Below are 16,607 nucleotides of genomic sequence, written 5' to 3' on the forward strand. Positions count from 1 at the left end.
TCAATGATCGTGGTTCCCCAGAGAAGTTGTGAGCTTGTTCACTATTTGTATATTTCATGTGGTAAATCGTTTCGAGCGAGTGTGAGGGTCGTATTCCAGGTACTCAATGCTCAAGTCAGGATTTGAGCAGACTTGAGTATGATTTCAAGCACTGGAAATACTACCCTAATGGCAAGGACTTGAGTATGATTTCTAATGCTTTGAATCATACTCAAGTCCTGACTTGAGCATTGAGTAGAGTTTTAGAATACGACCCTGAGTGTCATGTGGATTAAGTTTAAAGATACTTCATTAAAATTTGTCAATGTACGAATTATTGAGTATTACTTTTGCGCAATTAGAGGCTGATTATGTAAATGCTTTTGATACTCTAATGTCAAGTGAAAGTTTTAGCTTTCGAAATAATTTTTATTTTTATTTTAATGAGCGTTTTCATAGTACAGAATATATTAGCTATTTTATAACGCCAGATGGTCTAGAAAAAACTATCAAAAGCCATGAATCGTTTAATTTTTATATTAAATAAATTATTGTAAAACAGATACTTTTGATATTGCACTTAATAAATTTTAATACAAAAAGTTCTTATTTGTGATGATGATTGATCTTAATGTGTTTATTGTATAGGTTGGAAGATTACTTGTTAAATATCTATACAGGACTTCGACGTCACGTTAGCCAGATACTAAAAAAGTATTTTTACCTATTACGTTTTAGGGTTTTAGGTTTAATTTAGAAATTGATACTTCGCAAAGAGTGAAAGTATGTATGCACTATACTTTATTAGTAGGTACGTAGTTACCACATTTACCTATACCTATTCCATTGCGAAGTGATTATACCACAATTGTATTTATTTTAAACTGGCAATAATAAACAATTGTGTTTTTAAAGGTTGTTAAGAATTAATCGCATTTGTTAAAAACATGTTCCGTCTTTGTAATTAATAATGATATAATATATCTATAACATTTCGAGTTTGTCCTACAAAATCAATAAAATAAGCTTGAGAGAGTTTGTACGAAAATTACCAGTAGTACACTCATGAGTTATTATTTTTATGTAAATTGCAAAATACATACTTTCGTTCTCCACAAATGGCATTTAAAATTAATGAATGGTGTGAGATTCGCTCTGGGCCTTTTGGAGGGAAAAGTGTCGTTTTTATTTTGACTTTCAATTATTTAGTGAAATCTAGTTTAAAGTGGAATAGGATAGTGCTATCGTGCCTTAATCGAAGATTAAAACGCGAAATTATACGAATCTCAAATTAAAATACTCGTATCGGCCCGTTCTAAGGAATCCCGAGCCAATCCAAGCATGCGCGCCGCCTCAAATTACCTATCCTCTTTATGGCAGCCATATTTACAGAAACATTATTAAACGAAGACATGACTCATAGGACTTGTATCCAAGCCAAAATTATTAATAAAAAAAATGAATGGTGTAATGTCACTGTCACAGATAGGTCGCGGTTGTACTCTGTGTCGCAGTTCCAATTCCAGTTATATATTAGTTATTGTATGTACGATGTGTATTGATTGGTCAGTGTTGTTTTAATTTTTGTTATTTTTATATATTGTTGACAACATTGGACTCATCATAAAACCTAAATTGAATTGAATTGAATTGTGTGATTATCTATCATAAACTTTAAATAACTTTCACCAGGCTAAGAGGCCCAATATAGAAAATACAATCGCTTCTGTGTAATATCCTACAATGGGTAAAAGATACCGCTGCGATTATTGCGATAAACATATGGTTACTTCGCCTTCGATAATTAAAACACACAATAAAGGATTGTTTCATCAAAAACTTGTAAATGAATACTATCAACAATATAAAGGTTATAATATATATTATTTATTATTATTAATATTCTGATTACCACTAATTACAACGAGTGTCAAGAGTTATAGATTTAAGAATCTATTTGATTATGTTCAATTCCTTGTGCTGGGGCAAATGTTTGCCTATAAATTAGTTTTGTACACACTGTAGTGGGCAATTTTGACTTAGCAGGTGGTGAGACATTAGCATGATGAACTTTGCATCTATTGTATTACATGCAAACTAGATATGAGCCAAAAAACAGGACAGTCATCTTCTGGAGAATTCTGTCTCGAGAATTCCCACAGCTACTATATTGTATTATTATATCCTCACTGGTGACCACTAGTCTTGGGTCAGTCAGTTTTGATGAATGTTGTCAGTTAATATTGATCAAAAAGTTATCATTTATGTAGCAACAAGCACAAGTCCGGTGACATGTAACGAGTACTGCTGCTACCCACGGGATGGCTCTGCTACGTACCAACTGGCCTCCTTGGATTCAATCAACAAGCATGTCAAGAGGCTTATGGGTGACCCAGAATTAGGAGAGGCGAAGCTGTAGAGCCTTTGAACACCGCCGTAAAGTTGCCTGCTTATCAGTATCTACAGGATATATCACGGAGAGTGCGCAAGGAAATTACACAAATTAATTCCACCTTCCCCTTTCCATCATCGGGAGACCAGATGTAGGATTTTGTTGGATTTGGATTTTGGATTTTGTTGACAAACACAGGGGATACTATATTGTATTTAAATTGAATGTTACACATTTGACATAAAGTTCGTTATGCTAGGTACAATTTAATTTAAAAAATTTGCTTTCATTCTGCTATGTAACACTTTGTAGTATGAAAGTTAGAATTTATTCATATTTTCATTGTAAACATCTAATTTCAGATCCTGAAACAATTCTAGCAGAGGAAAGTACAAAGAGACCATGCAACCGATTCTTACAGGGAACCTGTAGCTTTGGCAGTATATGTCGCAACTCTCATTACACTATGGAGCAGATTAACCAATTTAGAGAATATGGTGAGTATATATTTTAACTGTGGATGCTTACAATAAGGAATTTCAAATGGGCATGCCTACAAGTTAAGGTTTAGGGTTTAAGAACAAATCAAGTTTGACACTTAGGAGAGATCTTATCATGAGTGGAAAAGAGCTGAATTTTAAATGTCAAGCTAGACATGCTCTTGATACAGTTACCTTACTTGTAATAATTCTAAATTTCATTTTTGTACAATTATTATGCGTTATGCGTTATGTACATTTATAAATGAATTTTATTTTGGTATGTCTGCCCTTTCTATTTTGGTATGTCTGCTCTTTCACCATTGTATGGCCTATATCTTTTACTTTGTTTTGTGTGTAAACAAAAGAAAGTAGTTATAAATAAATGCACTACTCATCAATAAAGTAAATATATAAACAATAACATTAAATACACACACAAATACTAAATAAATATCACACAAATATAATTAATATTAATATATTTTTAGTATAATTAGTAATCATAATTAATTAATAGTTTGATCATCTGGTTACAGTTGCAAAAGAAATTATTTTGGCGTGAAAGTATTAACTTTCTCTTGTTTTGTATATTTCCAGTGGCATTAAAACATCAACCCGAGTCATTCAACCAACCGTCTTTCGAAGATTTATACCACAAACTTCAAGAAAACAAATCGAACACACCACAAAATGAACAGAACACTGTATTATATGATAATAACGGTGTAACTCATGTTTTTCCATGGACTTACAATAATGCTTTTGACATTTACAATGAAAAGCCACCGAGTTTAAGAAAATACACAATTGAAGATTTTAAAAACGTTGAAATCGTTGACTGGGGTTGAACCATTACATTGGATAGGTAAGGTTATATTTTATTACGATATTTTGCACCGCAGACATATTTTAAATCACAATATATTTTTTATGTACTCTAGATCGTAGCTGTAAAAAAAACTTGATTAAGAGCGGTTACACACGGCGACTTTAGCAGCGATGCAAACGCGATGTAGTCGCTAAACGTCTACCTTTAAACACGCGCACGATTTTAAGCAGCGGTGCAAACGCGATGCAAGTGCACAACTGCATCGATACTGTCGCGCGTTAGCATCGATACAAATCGCAAGTGTAGCGATGCAATAGCGCGTGTGCATCGCTGCTTAAAGTCGAACCACTGTAAAGATTGCCGCAATTGTAAGCACGTATAAGCATATCGTTAATATTTAGGTACTTTTTATATAAAGCATGCTTGACATTGAAGCGTGCTGAAGATACCTTTCACACAACACGTTTGGTGTAATTGCATTGCCTGACAAGTAGGGCAGGATAGGTAAATAAAAACATTAGCCCGATATTTTTTAGTTTTGTTTTGAGACAAACAATATACGTCACCCTACATCGTTTTGGGCACGTAAAAATTACAGATGTTTTATTTATTTATTTAAAACCTTTATTGCTGATAACTTATATACTCACTTATTTAACACAGAAACCACAGAATAATAAATACAGTAGATGTGGTGTGCCAACTATAAGTCTCGAAAGACCTATTTCAGCGCAGTCCGCCATTTTCGCTTTGTATGGTATGGTTGTGTCATTCTTTCGTGCAAATTCTCTAAAATCCTAGAAAAATGGCTTATTGTGCTTTTTGGAGTGCAAAAATTATTGCCGCACCAAAAATATTACTCGTTGTGGTATTTCATATCACCGGAAAGTTTTAGTTTAATAAATTATCAATTTTCTGTTTATCGAAATATTTTTTTTGTTACAAGAAACGAAAGTAAAGCTTATGGTCCTGCAGTATTGTCGTTTTTAGGACTTCTTGACTTGACCAGAATTTCCTCCACGAATTTGTGACTCTTTCAATTTCTTTGTCTGTTATCCACAAAACAATGACTGATGGCTAGTGTTCATTTTGTGTTACAATCTAGATAAAATTGACTGTATTTTCCATATAATCAGTAGCACATCAAACTGCAAAGACTTTGGTTCGTTTTGACCGTAACTGGCATGAAGTTGACTTTAAATCTTAAATAACCTTGACTGCACCTTTTAAATAAATAGAGACTGAGTGGATAGTAACATTTTTTGGTATGTCAAATTAGGAGACCATTATAAAATAGCTTTTTATTTTATTTTTATTATTAAAGAAAATTAGTCATAATGTATAAAATACTTTATTTTAATATAAACAGTAACAAGAACGTAAAATATATGTTTATCAAAAACCACAGCTGTTAGTTTTTTTTATACCAAGTGAGGGGACGAACAAGTCGTGTGCCTGGTGATTAGACACGCCTGTCCACATTATTTCTAGTGCCACTCAGAGTTTTAAATCGTAAAGATCTGAGGGGACGTTAACTGCGTCCGTCATTTAGAAACATAAGTTGTCAATTTCTATGTGCCTGCAATTTCATCAGCATCTTTACAGCTCAAAACGGGAACACAGTAATGCTTACATTACTGCTTGGTGGCTGAAATGGGTAAGGTAGCAGTACGGTCATTCTCACATTCGGTGTTCTCAGCCTAATTACCGTAGCGATTATTTTTTCTCGCTTAATAACATCCAGTAACATTGAAATGTGAACAACTTTAAGCTTACCTATCAATATGTCTAAATGACATTAGAATAGACAAAGTAGTCTTCGAGTTGTTAATAAACAAATATTTTATGGAAACGGAGAGGAGATTTTTGGTATAGAGATAAGTGGGACCTGGAAGGAGGACATAATAATATGCTACATTTTGTCACAAAAATAAATATTGAAGTGTGTGAAATAGGGGATGAAAGTTTGTATGGAGGCTACTCAAAGTAGTAATTCTACGTAGACGAAGTCATCGGCTATAACAATGACAATAATCATTACTCGTTCTCGTAAATATTTTTTAAGAGTCTTTACTACCTTCAATGGCTTTGGTTGATCCCGCATAACAGTGAAAGTTTTGAATGAATCACTTTGGAATAAATATACAGTAAAATTGAGGATATACTTACACTTATTACTATACGATGTGAAAACACGATTCCTAAGAATTTTCACGATAGAAAAAAAAACACAAACTTACTTTGAAACCACTGTATTTTTTTTTAATCAACTGAACTAAATTTTTAACTACCTCCGTGGCCGAACGGTTACCGTGCCGGACTGCCACGCAGAGGTCCCAGGTTCGATTCCCGGGCCGAGAGAAATAGTTGTATGGCCTACAATTATTTCTCTCGTGAGTTTGGGTGTAATTTGTGGTTGTCTATGTGTGTGTCCATGGCACCTGCGACACAGGGTTTCCCTAGTGTGGGGCTATGTTGAGTGTGTGCGTTATTTATAAAAAAAAAAAAAAAATACAGTAGTTATACATTTTTCAAATGGCTTTAATTTCATATGTAAAATAATATATTTGACCCAAGCAAAATGAACCCGTATTAGTACACACACACACACTCAACATAACCACGCACTAAGGAAACCCTGTGTCGCGGGTGCCATGGACACACACATAGACAACCACAAATTACATCCAAACTCACGAGAGAAATAAATGCAGGCCGTACAAATATTTCTCCCGGCCCGGGAATCGAACCTGGGACCTCTGCGTGGCAGTCCGGTATGGTAACCGTTCGACCACGGAGGCAGTATAGACTCTTATGCAGTAGTTTGTTTAAATAATACCTTAAAATCTATTATTGACATCAGCAATTATTAAGTCGTTAACTACATGTGTCGAGAACGGGTCGAGTTTTGGAACGATAGTTGCCCTTATCTTTAAGAAGCAATCAAACACCATCTTTTTGACTGCACTGTTTTTGGGATCGTCTAAATAAATCAACATTTTTCTCAAACCATCAATAATTGTCTGGTAAGTATCGATCCTTACGGCTTCGTCGTAGAAATAGTCTGTTGTTTTAGAACTAATTACCATTAGGTCGTGGATTTCCTTCATCTGTTTTTCGTGTATAACTTGAGCTGATGATTTTCTGGTAACGGGAACAGGCTTTGCTTTCCTACCGTTAATTATTTCATTATCTACGTTATCGTCTGTATTACCTTTATCTACTTGAATCGATGTATCTTTATCACTGTTAGACGCTTTAAGATCAACGGCTTTTTCATTATCGTTCGGAACATTGATAGAATTAATGTTGTTTTGAGTTCTAGAAACATACTTAAGAATATTTTGAATTTCATCTTGTACACTAGTTGAATTTGTATTATGTTTTGGATTGGCGTAATTTGTACAGATCACCTGAAAATGTATAATAATATAGCACATATAAAAGATAATGCCTATTTAGGACTCGCTAATTTTGAAGTCGCGTTCGTCTATCGTAGTGAATGTATAAGAGCACCTTTAAATTAGACCCTTGTAGAAATCGAAGAAGAAGATGATGCGCGTCAAACACTTCAATAATTTTTAGTTCACCAATTGTGACCAGAGATGAGCAAGCACCCGGGTGTTAACCCGAAGCTTTGTTAACGCCGGGTTTAAATCGGGTTAAAACTAGTGTTGCAACGAATAGTATTTCGCCTTCAGGCCGAATAGCCGAATATTCGGCCAAACTATTCGGCCTGATTAATGATCTTACGAAAATTGGCGCGCAAACCGCTTTATAGCAAAGATAGCTACACATACATACATATATAAAACCAGTAATGATGCATGATTTTGTAAAAAGAAATAAAATAGGAAATTTTATTTTGAAGTTTATAATTCAAATTGATGACATCTTAACGAAGAAAGTAATTATTTGTTTCACTTCAGTTTGATTAACTTTCAAAAACTTAATTTTATTTTCATTTGCAAATAATAAGTACTACATAGGTTGATTTTGTTAGCGTTTATTTAATCATGATTTCATGGACAAAGTTACATAATAAGTAGGTACTGTTAATTTGATTTGTTACTTTTTTTTGAACTCATAAAAGTTACTATTTGTGATAATTTACTGTATTTTCTTATTTCTTCCTACTGTTTTTAGGTATTCGGCCGAATAGTGATTTAATGTTCGATATTCGGCCGAATAGCAAAAAATAGGCTGATAGAGTCGAATACCGAATAGTAACAAAATATTCGTTGCAACTCTAGTTAAAACCCATTAACGCCCGAAATCGAGGGCGAAAACTATTTACAACAAAATATTCTTTTTGGAAATTAAGTTATGTTCAAATTTAATGATTTTAATATTATAAATTATTACTGTATACATTGTTCATGGTAATTAAAAAATATCAGCGACTGAAGGTCGCCTTTGTTAGCTGATCCAGGACTGTATGGATCATGGACATTGACTTTTAACGCGGCTTTCACTATGTCTTCAGGTTTTCAGACCTAGTTGAAATTGTCCGTTAGCAGAGGCTCGACTCTCGAAGCACGACATCCATTATTACGGCCATTTCCCTAAGAATGAACTACGGAACTACTCTCGGAGACCGTCAACGAAAAGACGGGTCCGTTTGAGACTTTTTTCTTCATTCTTCGAAACTCAAGCATGTACGTCATCTACAGTGGGAAAACGTCCGTAACTATGGATTCCGTGCTTCGAGAGTAGGGGTCGTATTCCAGAACTCTACTCAATGCTCAAGCCAGGATTTGAGCAGACTTGAGTATGATTTCAAGCAATGGAAATACGACCCTAATGGCAAGGACTTGAGTATGATTTCTAGTGCTTTGAGTCATACTCAAGTCCTGACTTGAGCATTGAGTAGAGTTCTAGAATACGAATCTAGGACCCTGTAAAGTTTTCCTTTTAGAGTTTGAACTCATGATCACTTAGTTAATTGCCCTTTGCAACTATAGTTATGTATTAATTTATAATCATAAAGAAAATAGAAGCCGAAATAAACTTACTAAAACCATCGTTGATAATTTCCAAATATATTGGTGCATTTCTTGGATACAAATATTTAATCACCATTTTCGCAAAACACTGAAAGCTGTAATGTTGAAAGTACGCTTGGTTGGCGAAACGAAAATGAAAACAAAAATCCTATATGTACCTGTCCAAGTTCATAAACATATAAAATACCTATATTTATTTTTATTCGAAACAAATAAAATCTATGTGATGCATTTTTACACTTGCCATATAAATATCTAGATTTAGTTTTAAATATGTTGCGTACAGTATTAGTTTTTTGTATAATTTTTAATATGATGTTTGTTCAGGTAAGACAGATTAATTGGTACTGCAACACTACGGTACGGTAACAATGCAATTGTATAAATGAACTGCTTCCGTGGCCGTACGGTTACCATGCCAGACTGCCACGCAGAGGTCCCAGGTTCGTTTCCCGGGCGGGGAGAAATATTTGTATGGCCTACATTTATTTCTCTCGTGAGTTTGGATGTAATTTGTGGTTGTCTATGTGGGTGTCTATGTGGGTGTCCATGGCACCCGCGACACCCACTCGGGTTTCCCTAGTGCGGGGCTATGTTGAATGTGTGCGTTATTATTATTTTTATAATTATTTATCCGTATCTGTACGTAATTCATAATTCATTTATTTGTGAAAACACACAAACACAGCTTGTATAAAAGTTGACATGTGTAAAATAAGGGCACCTTCACATTATACGCTTATAAAAGCTTTGCAATGGCGCCACTGTGGTGATGCAGCTGTGCCACTTCTAATGTTTATACAATATTTGGAAGCGCAATTGCAGCGCCACCGTCATGACATGTACATAGTTGTCTATGGTCGTAACATGCGTGCGCCAATTTTGCAGTCACAATTAGTGAACTACAAAAATTACTGAAGCGCTACAGATGCGCGCCGCGCTACTTATTGCAACGCTTCTTCAAGCGTTAAATTTGAAGGCGCCTTTAGTTTCACAACGTTTCACTGTGTGCGGTCAAACATTAGGTATTCAAGCATATTGAAGGTATATTATACATTTACTCGCATGCACTTCGACAGTAAACCAGGAGTTACAATTTTTTTTTAATACACAGAAAGCGGGTGCGGATTGGGCGCGGGTCGGATCGGAACCACGGCGTGTCTAATTCCGTGTATTTATATGGACGCGCACGCCCCTTCTCGGTGTGTTGTCGTCCATATAATTACACAGAATTAGACCCGCCGCGATTCCGACCCGACTCGCGTGGACCCCCGCTCTCCAAGTGTTTAACGTAATTATTAATTTCACTTTTAAATTTACAATTAACAAAACAAAATATTGTGCATAAACCTATACAGATTTTTCGTACATAATAATGAGCGACTGGTATCAATGCAGCCGCGCGTTTGCTTCGATGCAATCGCACGTGTGTAATCACACTTAGGTACTTCAATTGTCTTTTGATTGAGATTAAACGTTCTGTTTGTTAGACATGGAAAAAAAAGTTGTTTATATTGTTAGTAATATAGTCCTGAGAGGTTGTTAGCATTTTACAAATAACCCTATTTACGCTTTTTAAACATGCAAACGTTTCGGGCTCTTCAAGAGTCTCACAGTCACGGCTTAAAGAAATAAATGTTTATTTGCTTTTAACAATAATGTACAGAACTGTATACAAAATAATCAGTTTAGTATGAGACTTAGGAAAAAAGTAATTTATGTAAGCCTCTGCAGACGAACTAGGGTTTAGGAAAAATTGTACATTGTAATTTATGTAAGCCTCTGTAGACGAATTATGGTATACAGCGCTATTTAAAGTTGGTGATCAATCAGAGAATTTGCTGTGTGTAAAGAAGTTTAATTGTTTTTTTTTTATTTTCAGATGGACTTCCGTTATGCTCAAAAAAAGGAATTCCGATACATCAATTATCCAGTATATATTGTTTCAAAAAAATTTCAAACACCACGCCCAAAAATAATTGCTGCTAAATATTCGCTTCGGAAATTATAATTTTTAGTTTTACTTTGTTCGTCTTTTTATCTATTTATGTCTTTTTACCAATAATTACCCGTTATTTTTGTTGTAGAAAATGAGAAATAAAAAGATATTTATTTATCCACAAAACACATAAACCATAATATTATAAGCGAAAACATTACATTAAACAATTAACAGTGATGGATAAAAAGGATATAGACCTTCATCATATATTTTTTGTTAGTGAAAAATGTCAATTACGCAGATTTTTCTTAACGATATAACTGAAATACCGTGCCACACGCTGGGGGAATTTTTCTTTGTATTTGTTCGATCTTTGAATCAATAATCTTGTTTTTGTCGTATGTCGTATCGATGGCATACACTATGATGGTTGCCATCGTGGTGAAAGGATTGGCCAATTGGTACGAGGTATTCGCCGATTGGGCGCCAGGTGTACAGGAAAGGGATGATACGCCAGTTTCATGTATTAATAACAAAATTGAGAGTACCTTTACAACAAACTATAAATAATAATAAATAATAAAATTTATTTATTTCCACAAATTACAAATAGATACAATAATACACATACAACAATTACAATGAAAGTGGAACAGGTAGTAGCAAGTAACGACACTGACTCTTGAACTAGGTAAAAACCTGTATCTCAAGAGACAGAGATTCAAATGGATGAGTTCCTTATAATTATTTTAAAAATTAGTGAACATTGACGAGATAAAACTAGTGGAGTAATTTCCCAAAAAATATTATTACACCCTTAGAGGTGGAATATTTACTTCAAAATGGGACCACTACTGAGGTATCCTTTTCCCCAACAAAAAAGAATCGTCAAAATCGGTTGACAAAACGCCGGAGTTATCAGACGATATACATACACATACGCGACATACATACAAAAAAAAAGAGAAAAAAAACGTTAGTGGAATTGAGAACCTTCTCCTTTTTTGAAGTTGGTTAAATAGCGGAGTATTTTCACAAAAAATAGATAAATATCATGGCAGTAAAACCATCGTTTTTCTACAAAAATAAATGTACCTATATATAGAATTTAGTAAATTAATGTGTTTAAATATTATTACCTATTCATGCGCTCAATGTGTGCACGTGCGTGCAACATAATACAATATCATATATTTCTCATAATCTCCATAAAAAAGTAATCATTGGCATACATTTTATGCGTCGTAATAAAACCATAAAACACGTAAGAAGTCCTTAACGAATTGTTGTACTAGCAATAAAATATAAAATGTTTTCGTTACGCGTTTCGAGCGTGCACTTCAGTAATAATATGTTCTGATAATGAGCATTTTTTAAATTTTTTCCCCACACCATGATAGTTCTGTCATTGGTATACATACTTTTCTTTATTGCAAGCATAAATTACGTCAAAGCATTTTATAATTTAACCAATGACGTTGAATCACTGGCGTCGTATCTCAAAGAACACGATTTAACGATCGTCGACTCGGACAATAAGATAATTTTTTACTTTATCGTGAATAAAAATGTTAGTCAACATTTTAGAAGATCGGTGAATTATAATGAAACAGAAAGACCAGTAGCAAACAAAATAGATGCTTCTTTACGTTCTGGTAGCAGGTATGCTAAAAGAGTTTATAGGCGTGCACCAAATTTTCAAGAGAAAGTAGCGTATGTAGACGAGTTTATGAAAATGCGCGCTCAGTCGACAGCATACCTATATAAAGAATTGCAAAGAATAAAAAGCACACGTGTCGTTAAAGATGGTTTACGGAAGATGATATCATTTATCCAACAGCCTGAGTATCAATGGGTGAAAAAAAAAGTGTTTAGATGTTTCATTGACGCCAGAAAAAAAGTGTGGAATCCACATACTGGTTATGGGGCAGCCGTTACAAACGATTTGACGTTTAACGTTGTCAACTAGGAATGCCTAGTTTCCAATATTACACTCACGGACATCCTCTCGTTACCTTAAAGGCCAACCAGATCGCTAATCATACGACTTAGACTAGTAGATTGACTCCTACTGCACTCCCTTCTGGCGGAAGTCCGTTATAATCGCTTGCTAATGGGTAGATGGCGCTAATCCAAAATATATTATTAACCGGCAGTATCCACAAAATCTTTGACATAAGGGCCATCTAGTTGATTTGTATGTTATTACTAGAAATTATAGTAGCTTTGATAAATTACAGCTCGTCAATGTAAAACAAATTAGTTACAAAAATAGCTATTTGGTACTCGTTGCGAACTATTATGGGGTCCTCAAGGAAAGCCTTTTTAAAAAAGGAAATGATTTAATAAACTGTAAAATAATTGTAGCACAAAGGTAAGGACCCCAAGGCAACCGCACCCGATCGAGATAGGAAACAGACTGAGATCGCGACGGAGCGATCTCAGGGGGGAAGACGGCTGCTGATGCAGCAGCGTCTGGGTTCAGCATAATAGCTGCCAGGAGTTATGTATAACATCTCCCCCCATAGAAAAGAAACTTCTAGAGTGAAGAAAGTTTCTTGCTAAATTCTTGCACGTAAGGTAGGTATAGGGATGTCAGAGTCAATGTCTTGTCCGTCTATGTCAATTTCTGCAGGTGAGGACCTATTTTTCCAGAATGTATGAAGATTACGAAGGTTGCCATAGGATCTACATTTTAGTATTTTATAAAATAAACATATCATCAAAATAATGGTTATTATAATTATTAAGGTGGAGTAATGTGTCCCATACTGAATGATATGTGGTTTATTTAAAATTACATCTAAATCTTTCGACTCTTTTAAGATATTGTTTTCCATTTTTAATTCGTCTAAATCAATGTTAAGCAGTTCAATTTGGGGCACATTTTTGCTTACTTTAGTAAACTTATGTAAATTACAGCACGTATCGTTGAGAAGGTTGAAATCTGGTGATTTGACCGGAGAAGTTAGATTTACAGTAATGTATCTTGATAATAACATGGTACTTTTACAAAACCCGGTACAGCCGCTGGGGATGGTAATGACGCCAGTCCCCAATATACTATTTTCGTACAATTTCGAATTAACACAGTCTATAGATATTTTGTTCGGGTCCGTTTGAACAAAGAGCCACTTATTATTATTTATAGGTTTCCAAATATCCACTTTTCCACGAATAAATTTAGTATTACACTGCACTGGAATTTCACTTATTATTTTAGACATGAGTTCAGTTGCACAACTAGGTTTGGCATCAGTCGCGTACACGTTGTTGACGTCACACACGAAGTTGTTTCCTATGGTGGTTTTACAGCTGTCAAGGCTATTTAAATTACAATAGTGGAGTTTGTCTTTGGTCATTGCTATATACCTTGAATCTGGTAAAATTAAACTAAAGGAATTTGGGTTACTCTGATTATGTGGTGTCGGTAAAGCAATATTATGAAATAACATGAAATTCTTATCAGAGACGAGAGGAATTTGTAAAACAAATATAATCTTATTGTTAATGAAGTAACAAATAATTCTAGAAATATTTAAAATATAATGTATAGAGCTTAAATCTAAAACAATAGGCAACTTCACATTTTCGGGCAAGTGTCTGTGACTTGCCACCAGTTCCTGATGTAGTTGTTGTGGACTTACAATCGAAGGGTGCAATATATTTTGTCTACTAAATAACACAGCATTCACGATGTCCTCAATGTGAAATGACAATACTATTATAGACATTTCTAATTTATTTAGAAAATCAGTTTCATGAAATTTGAGCAATAATTCATCAGTTTTAATCGAGACGTTTCTAAGGTTACTTGAGAGTTCATTAATAGCCTTATTTAAATTAGCTTCATTAATTTTTATTTTATTAATCGTTTTATTATAAGACGAAATTACAGACGTCGTTACTAAAATGTTTTCTTTCATTAATGTAGCCAATTTCTTTTGATCATTTTGCACCTCTTCTATAGCGTTATTATATCTAACACCATCGTCTTCGTCAAGCGTGCCAAATATCTGTTTGAACATGGTTCCAATGCCGCTTATCCAAGCACTGCGTCTTCTCCTATTATCGAGCAGATGGGAAATTGACATGAATTCTCGATTCATGTCATGATACAGGAATGTTAATGGTTCTAGTACACTGAAACATCCTGAAGGTTCTACCGCTCCTGTTTGTTTACATAAGGTTCTCGCGGTACTCAGGACTGAGTCTACATTTACTATATGAGATTTCAGATGTGTTATGTCAAGTGGGATCAAAACATCTAATTGACCATTTTTAATTTTAAGTCCGCCTAGGTAATCAAAGTAAAGTCCCGGGCTTGACTTGATTTGCTGTACATACTCCGGTTGGCCTTGGACCTCCACCAAAATACTGAAAGTAATTATAATAAATTTAGATACTAGTTCCACTTAATTATATCTATTCTAGTTATAGCTGATTTAACCTATCTAAATTATTTCCCTTAGGTTATTTTAAATTTTTATTTGATAATCGTTACTAACAATAAGACATGTTATTAAATCTTATTTTAATTTATTTTATTTTTTTATTTTATTTTAATTTTTTTATATATATAATTGTACTTGATCGATTCCTTAGTACATTTTATCTAATCTAACTTATGTTTAATTTCGTTAATATCTATAAAATATTTTATGTTACAGGTTTAATTGGACTTCTGCAGGTTTAACTTGATCATAGTGATGGCGAATGTGGCGACGATTGATCAATAGAGATAATGTATTATTACCATGTATTTTTACGATCTTATACGGGCCTTTCCAAATAGGTGATAGTGCCTTCCGTAAACGGAGGTGATTCTTCAAGTACACATAGTCGCCTACCTTATACTGGACGGCTCTTGTGTGAGAGTCGTAATAAGTTTTGGATATGGTTTTGGAGCGTTGAATGTGTTCTATAGCCTTTTCGCGTGAGTGTTTCATGCGATTCTGTAGCATTCGGACATATTCAGGGTAAGTTACCCCCGGGCTCTCGTCAAATATGGAGTTTGGAATAAAAGGCTTATTGCCGAACATAAGTTCATAAGGGGTGTAGTTCGTAGTAGAATGGACGGCTGTATTGTATGCAAGCATGGCTGTGTATACATATCGAGGCCAGTTATCTTGTCCTTCATTGACATATGACTTGAGGTACTCTTTTAAAGTAGAGTGGCTTCTTTCTAGTGCGCCCTGCGTTTGAGGGTGGTAAGGAGAGGACCAGAGTTGTTTTATTTTAAGGAATTCGCATGTTCTTTTAAACAGTTCAGAGGTAAAATTAGATCCTTGATCAGTGAGTATAATTTTTGGAATCCCAAAGATAGATATGAAATGGATTAAACACTCGCTCGTTTCTTCAGCTGTGGTGCTACGAATTGGGTAAGCCGACGAGAATTTGGTAAGATCGTCCTGAATTGTTAATATAAATCTTAATTTCGCAGGGCCTGATTCAGGGAGTGGCCCTACTATGTCTAAAGCTATTCGCTGACAGGGGACAGTTGACGTGCTTGTGATTTGCATTGGAGCACGGTTGATTTTTCTTAGCGCTTTATTTTCTTGACAGTGTTTACATTGTTTCACATAATTTTCTATGTCTGTGCGCATTCCTTTCCAAAAATAGCTGTCCTTAACTCTACTATACATTCGAGCAGATCCGAGATGACCAGCTATCGGGATATCATGATTATCGTGTAAAATTTTCTTTACCTCTGTCGGTGATGGATACGTGATATTATCGTGAAATATGTTAACTGAAATATTTGTATTATGAAATAGGTATAAAAATATGTTATATATTTTAGTGAAAGAATGCACTTCAAATGCATTTCTGAAATCTGGGATGCTTATATCAATTACATCTCCGATGGCGATAATTGTGTCGCGAGCACGTTTAATACTCTCGAATATTTCTGGATATGATGCTACGTCGAAATGATTCACTCTTGTGAATAGAAGCAAATAAGTTTTATTGTTAT

General features: G+C 34.6%; 2 protein-coding genes across 2 annotated transcripts; one reads left to right on the forward strand and one right to left on the reverse strand.

The window, feature by feature from the left end:
• The first annotated feature begins 1,605 nt into the window (after window positions 1-1,605).
• On the forward strand, window positions 1,606-10,716 carry LOC113233607 (zinc finger matrin-type protein 5). Its single transcript, XM_026468761.1, has 4 exons — window positions 1,606-1,849; window positions 2,734-2,868; window positions 3,451-3,718; window positions 10,571-10,716. Exons 1-3 carry the CDS (start codon window positions 1,723-1,725, stop codon window positions 3,699-3,701), a joined length of 513 nt encoding a protein of 170 aa, XP_026324546.1. The 5' UTR covers window positions 1,606-1,722; the 3' UTR covers window positions 3,702-3,718; window positions 10,571-10,716.
• Window positions 6,490-8,726, reverse strand: LOC113233608. Its single transcript, XM_026468762.1, has 3 exons — window positions 8,698-8,726; window positions 7,065-7,095; window positions 6,490-6,965 (listed from the first exon to the last, which is right to left on the reverse strand). Exons 1-3 carry the CDS (start codon window positions 8,704-8,706, stop codon window positions 6,523-6,525), a joined length of 483 nt encoding a protein of 160 aa, XP_026324547.1. The 5' UTR covers window positions 8,707-8,726; the 3' UTR covers window positions 6,490-6,522.
• Window positions 10,717-16,607: the final 5,891 nt, after the last annotated feature.

Source organism: Hyposmocoma kahamanoa, unplaced genomic scaffold (assembly GCF_003589595.1).
Source record: "Hyposmocoma kahamanoa isolate Upper Pololo Valley unplaced genomic scaffold, ASM358959v1 79, whole genome shotgun sequence".
Lineage (NCBI taxonomy): Eukaryota > Metazoa > Arthropoda > Insecta > Lepidoptera > Cosmopterigidae > Hyposmocoma > Hyposmocoma kahamanoa.

Bases quoted from the DNA above. Each gene is read 5' to 3' on its own strand.
- LOC113233607 (XM_026468761.1), top strand. From the start codon at position 1,723: ATGGGTAAAAGATACCGCTGCGATTATTGCGATAAACATATGGTTACT. The intron at 1,850-2,733 runs GTTATAATATAT...ATCTAATTTCAG, and splicing joins ATACTATCAACAATATAAAG to ATCCTGAAACAATTCTAGCA. The intron at 2,869-3,450 runs GTGAGTATATAT...GTATATTTCCAG, and splicing joins TAACCAATTTAGAGAATATG to TGGCATTAAAACATCAACCC.
- LOC113233608 (XM_026468762.1), bottom strand. The intron at 6,966-7,064 runs ATAATACAAATT...ATGTTCCGAACG, and splicing joins AAATTACGCCAATCCAAAAC to ATAATGAAAAAGCCGTTGAT.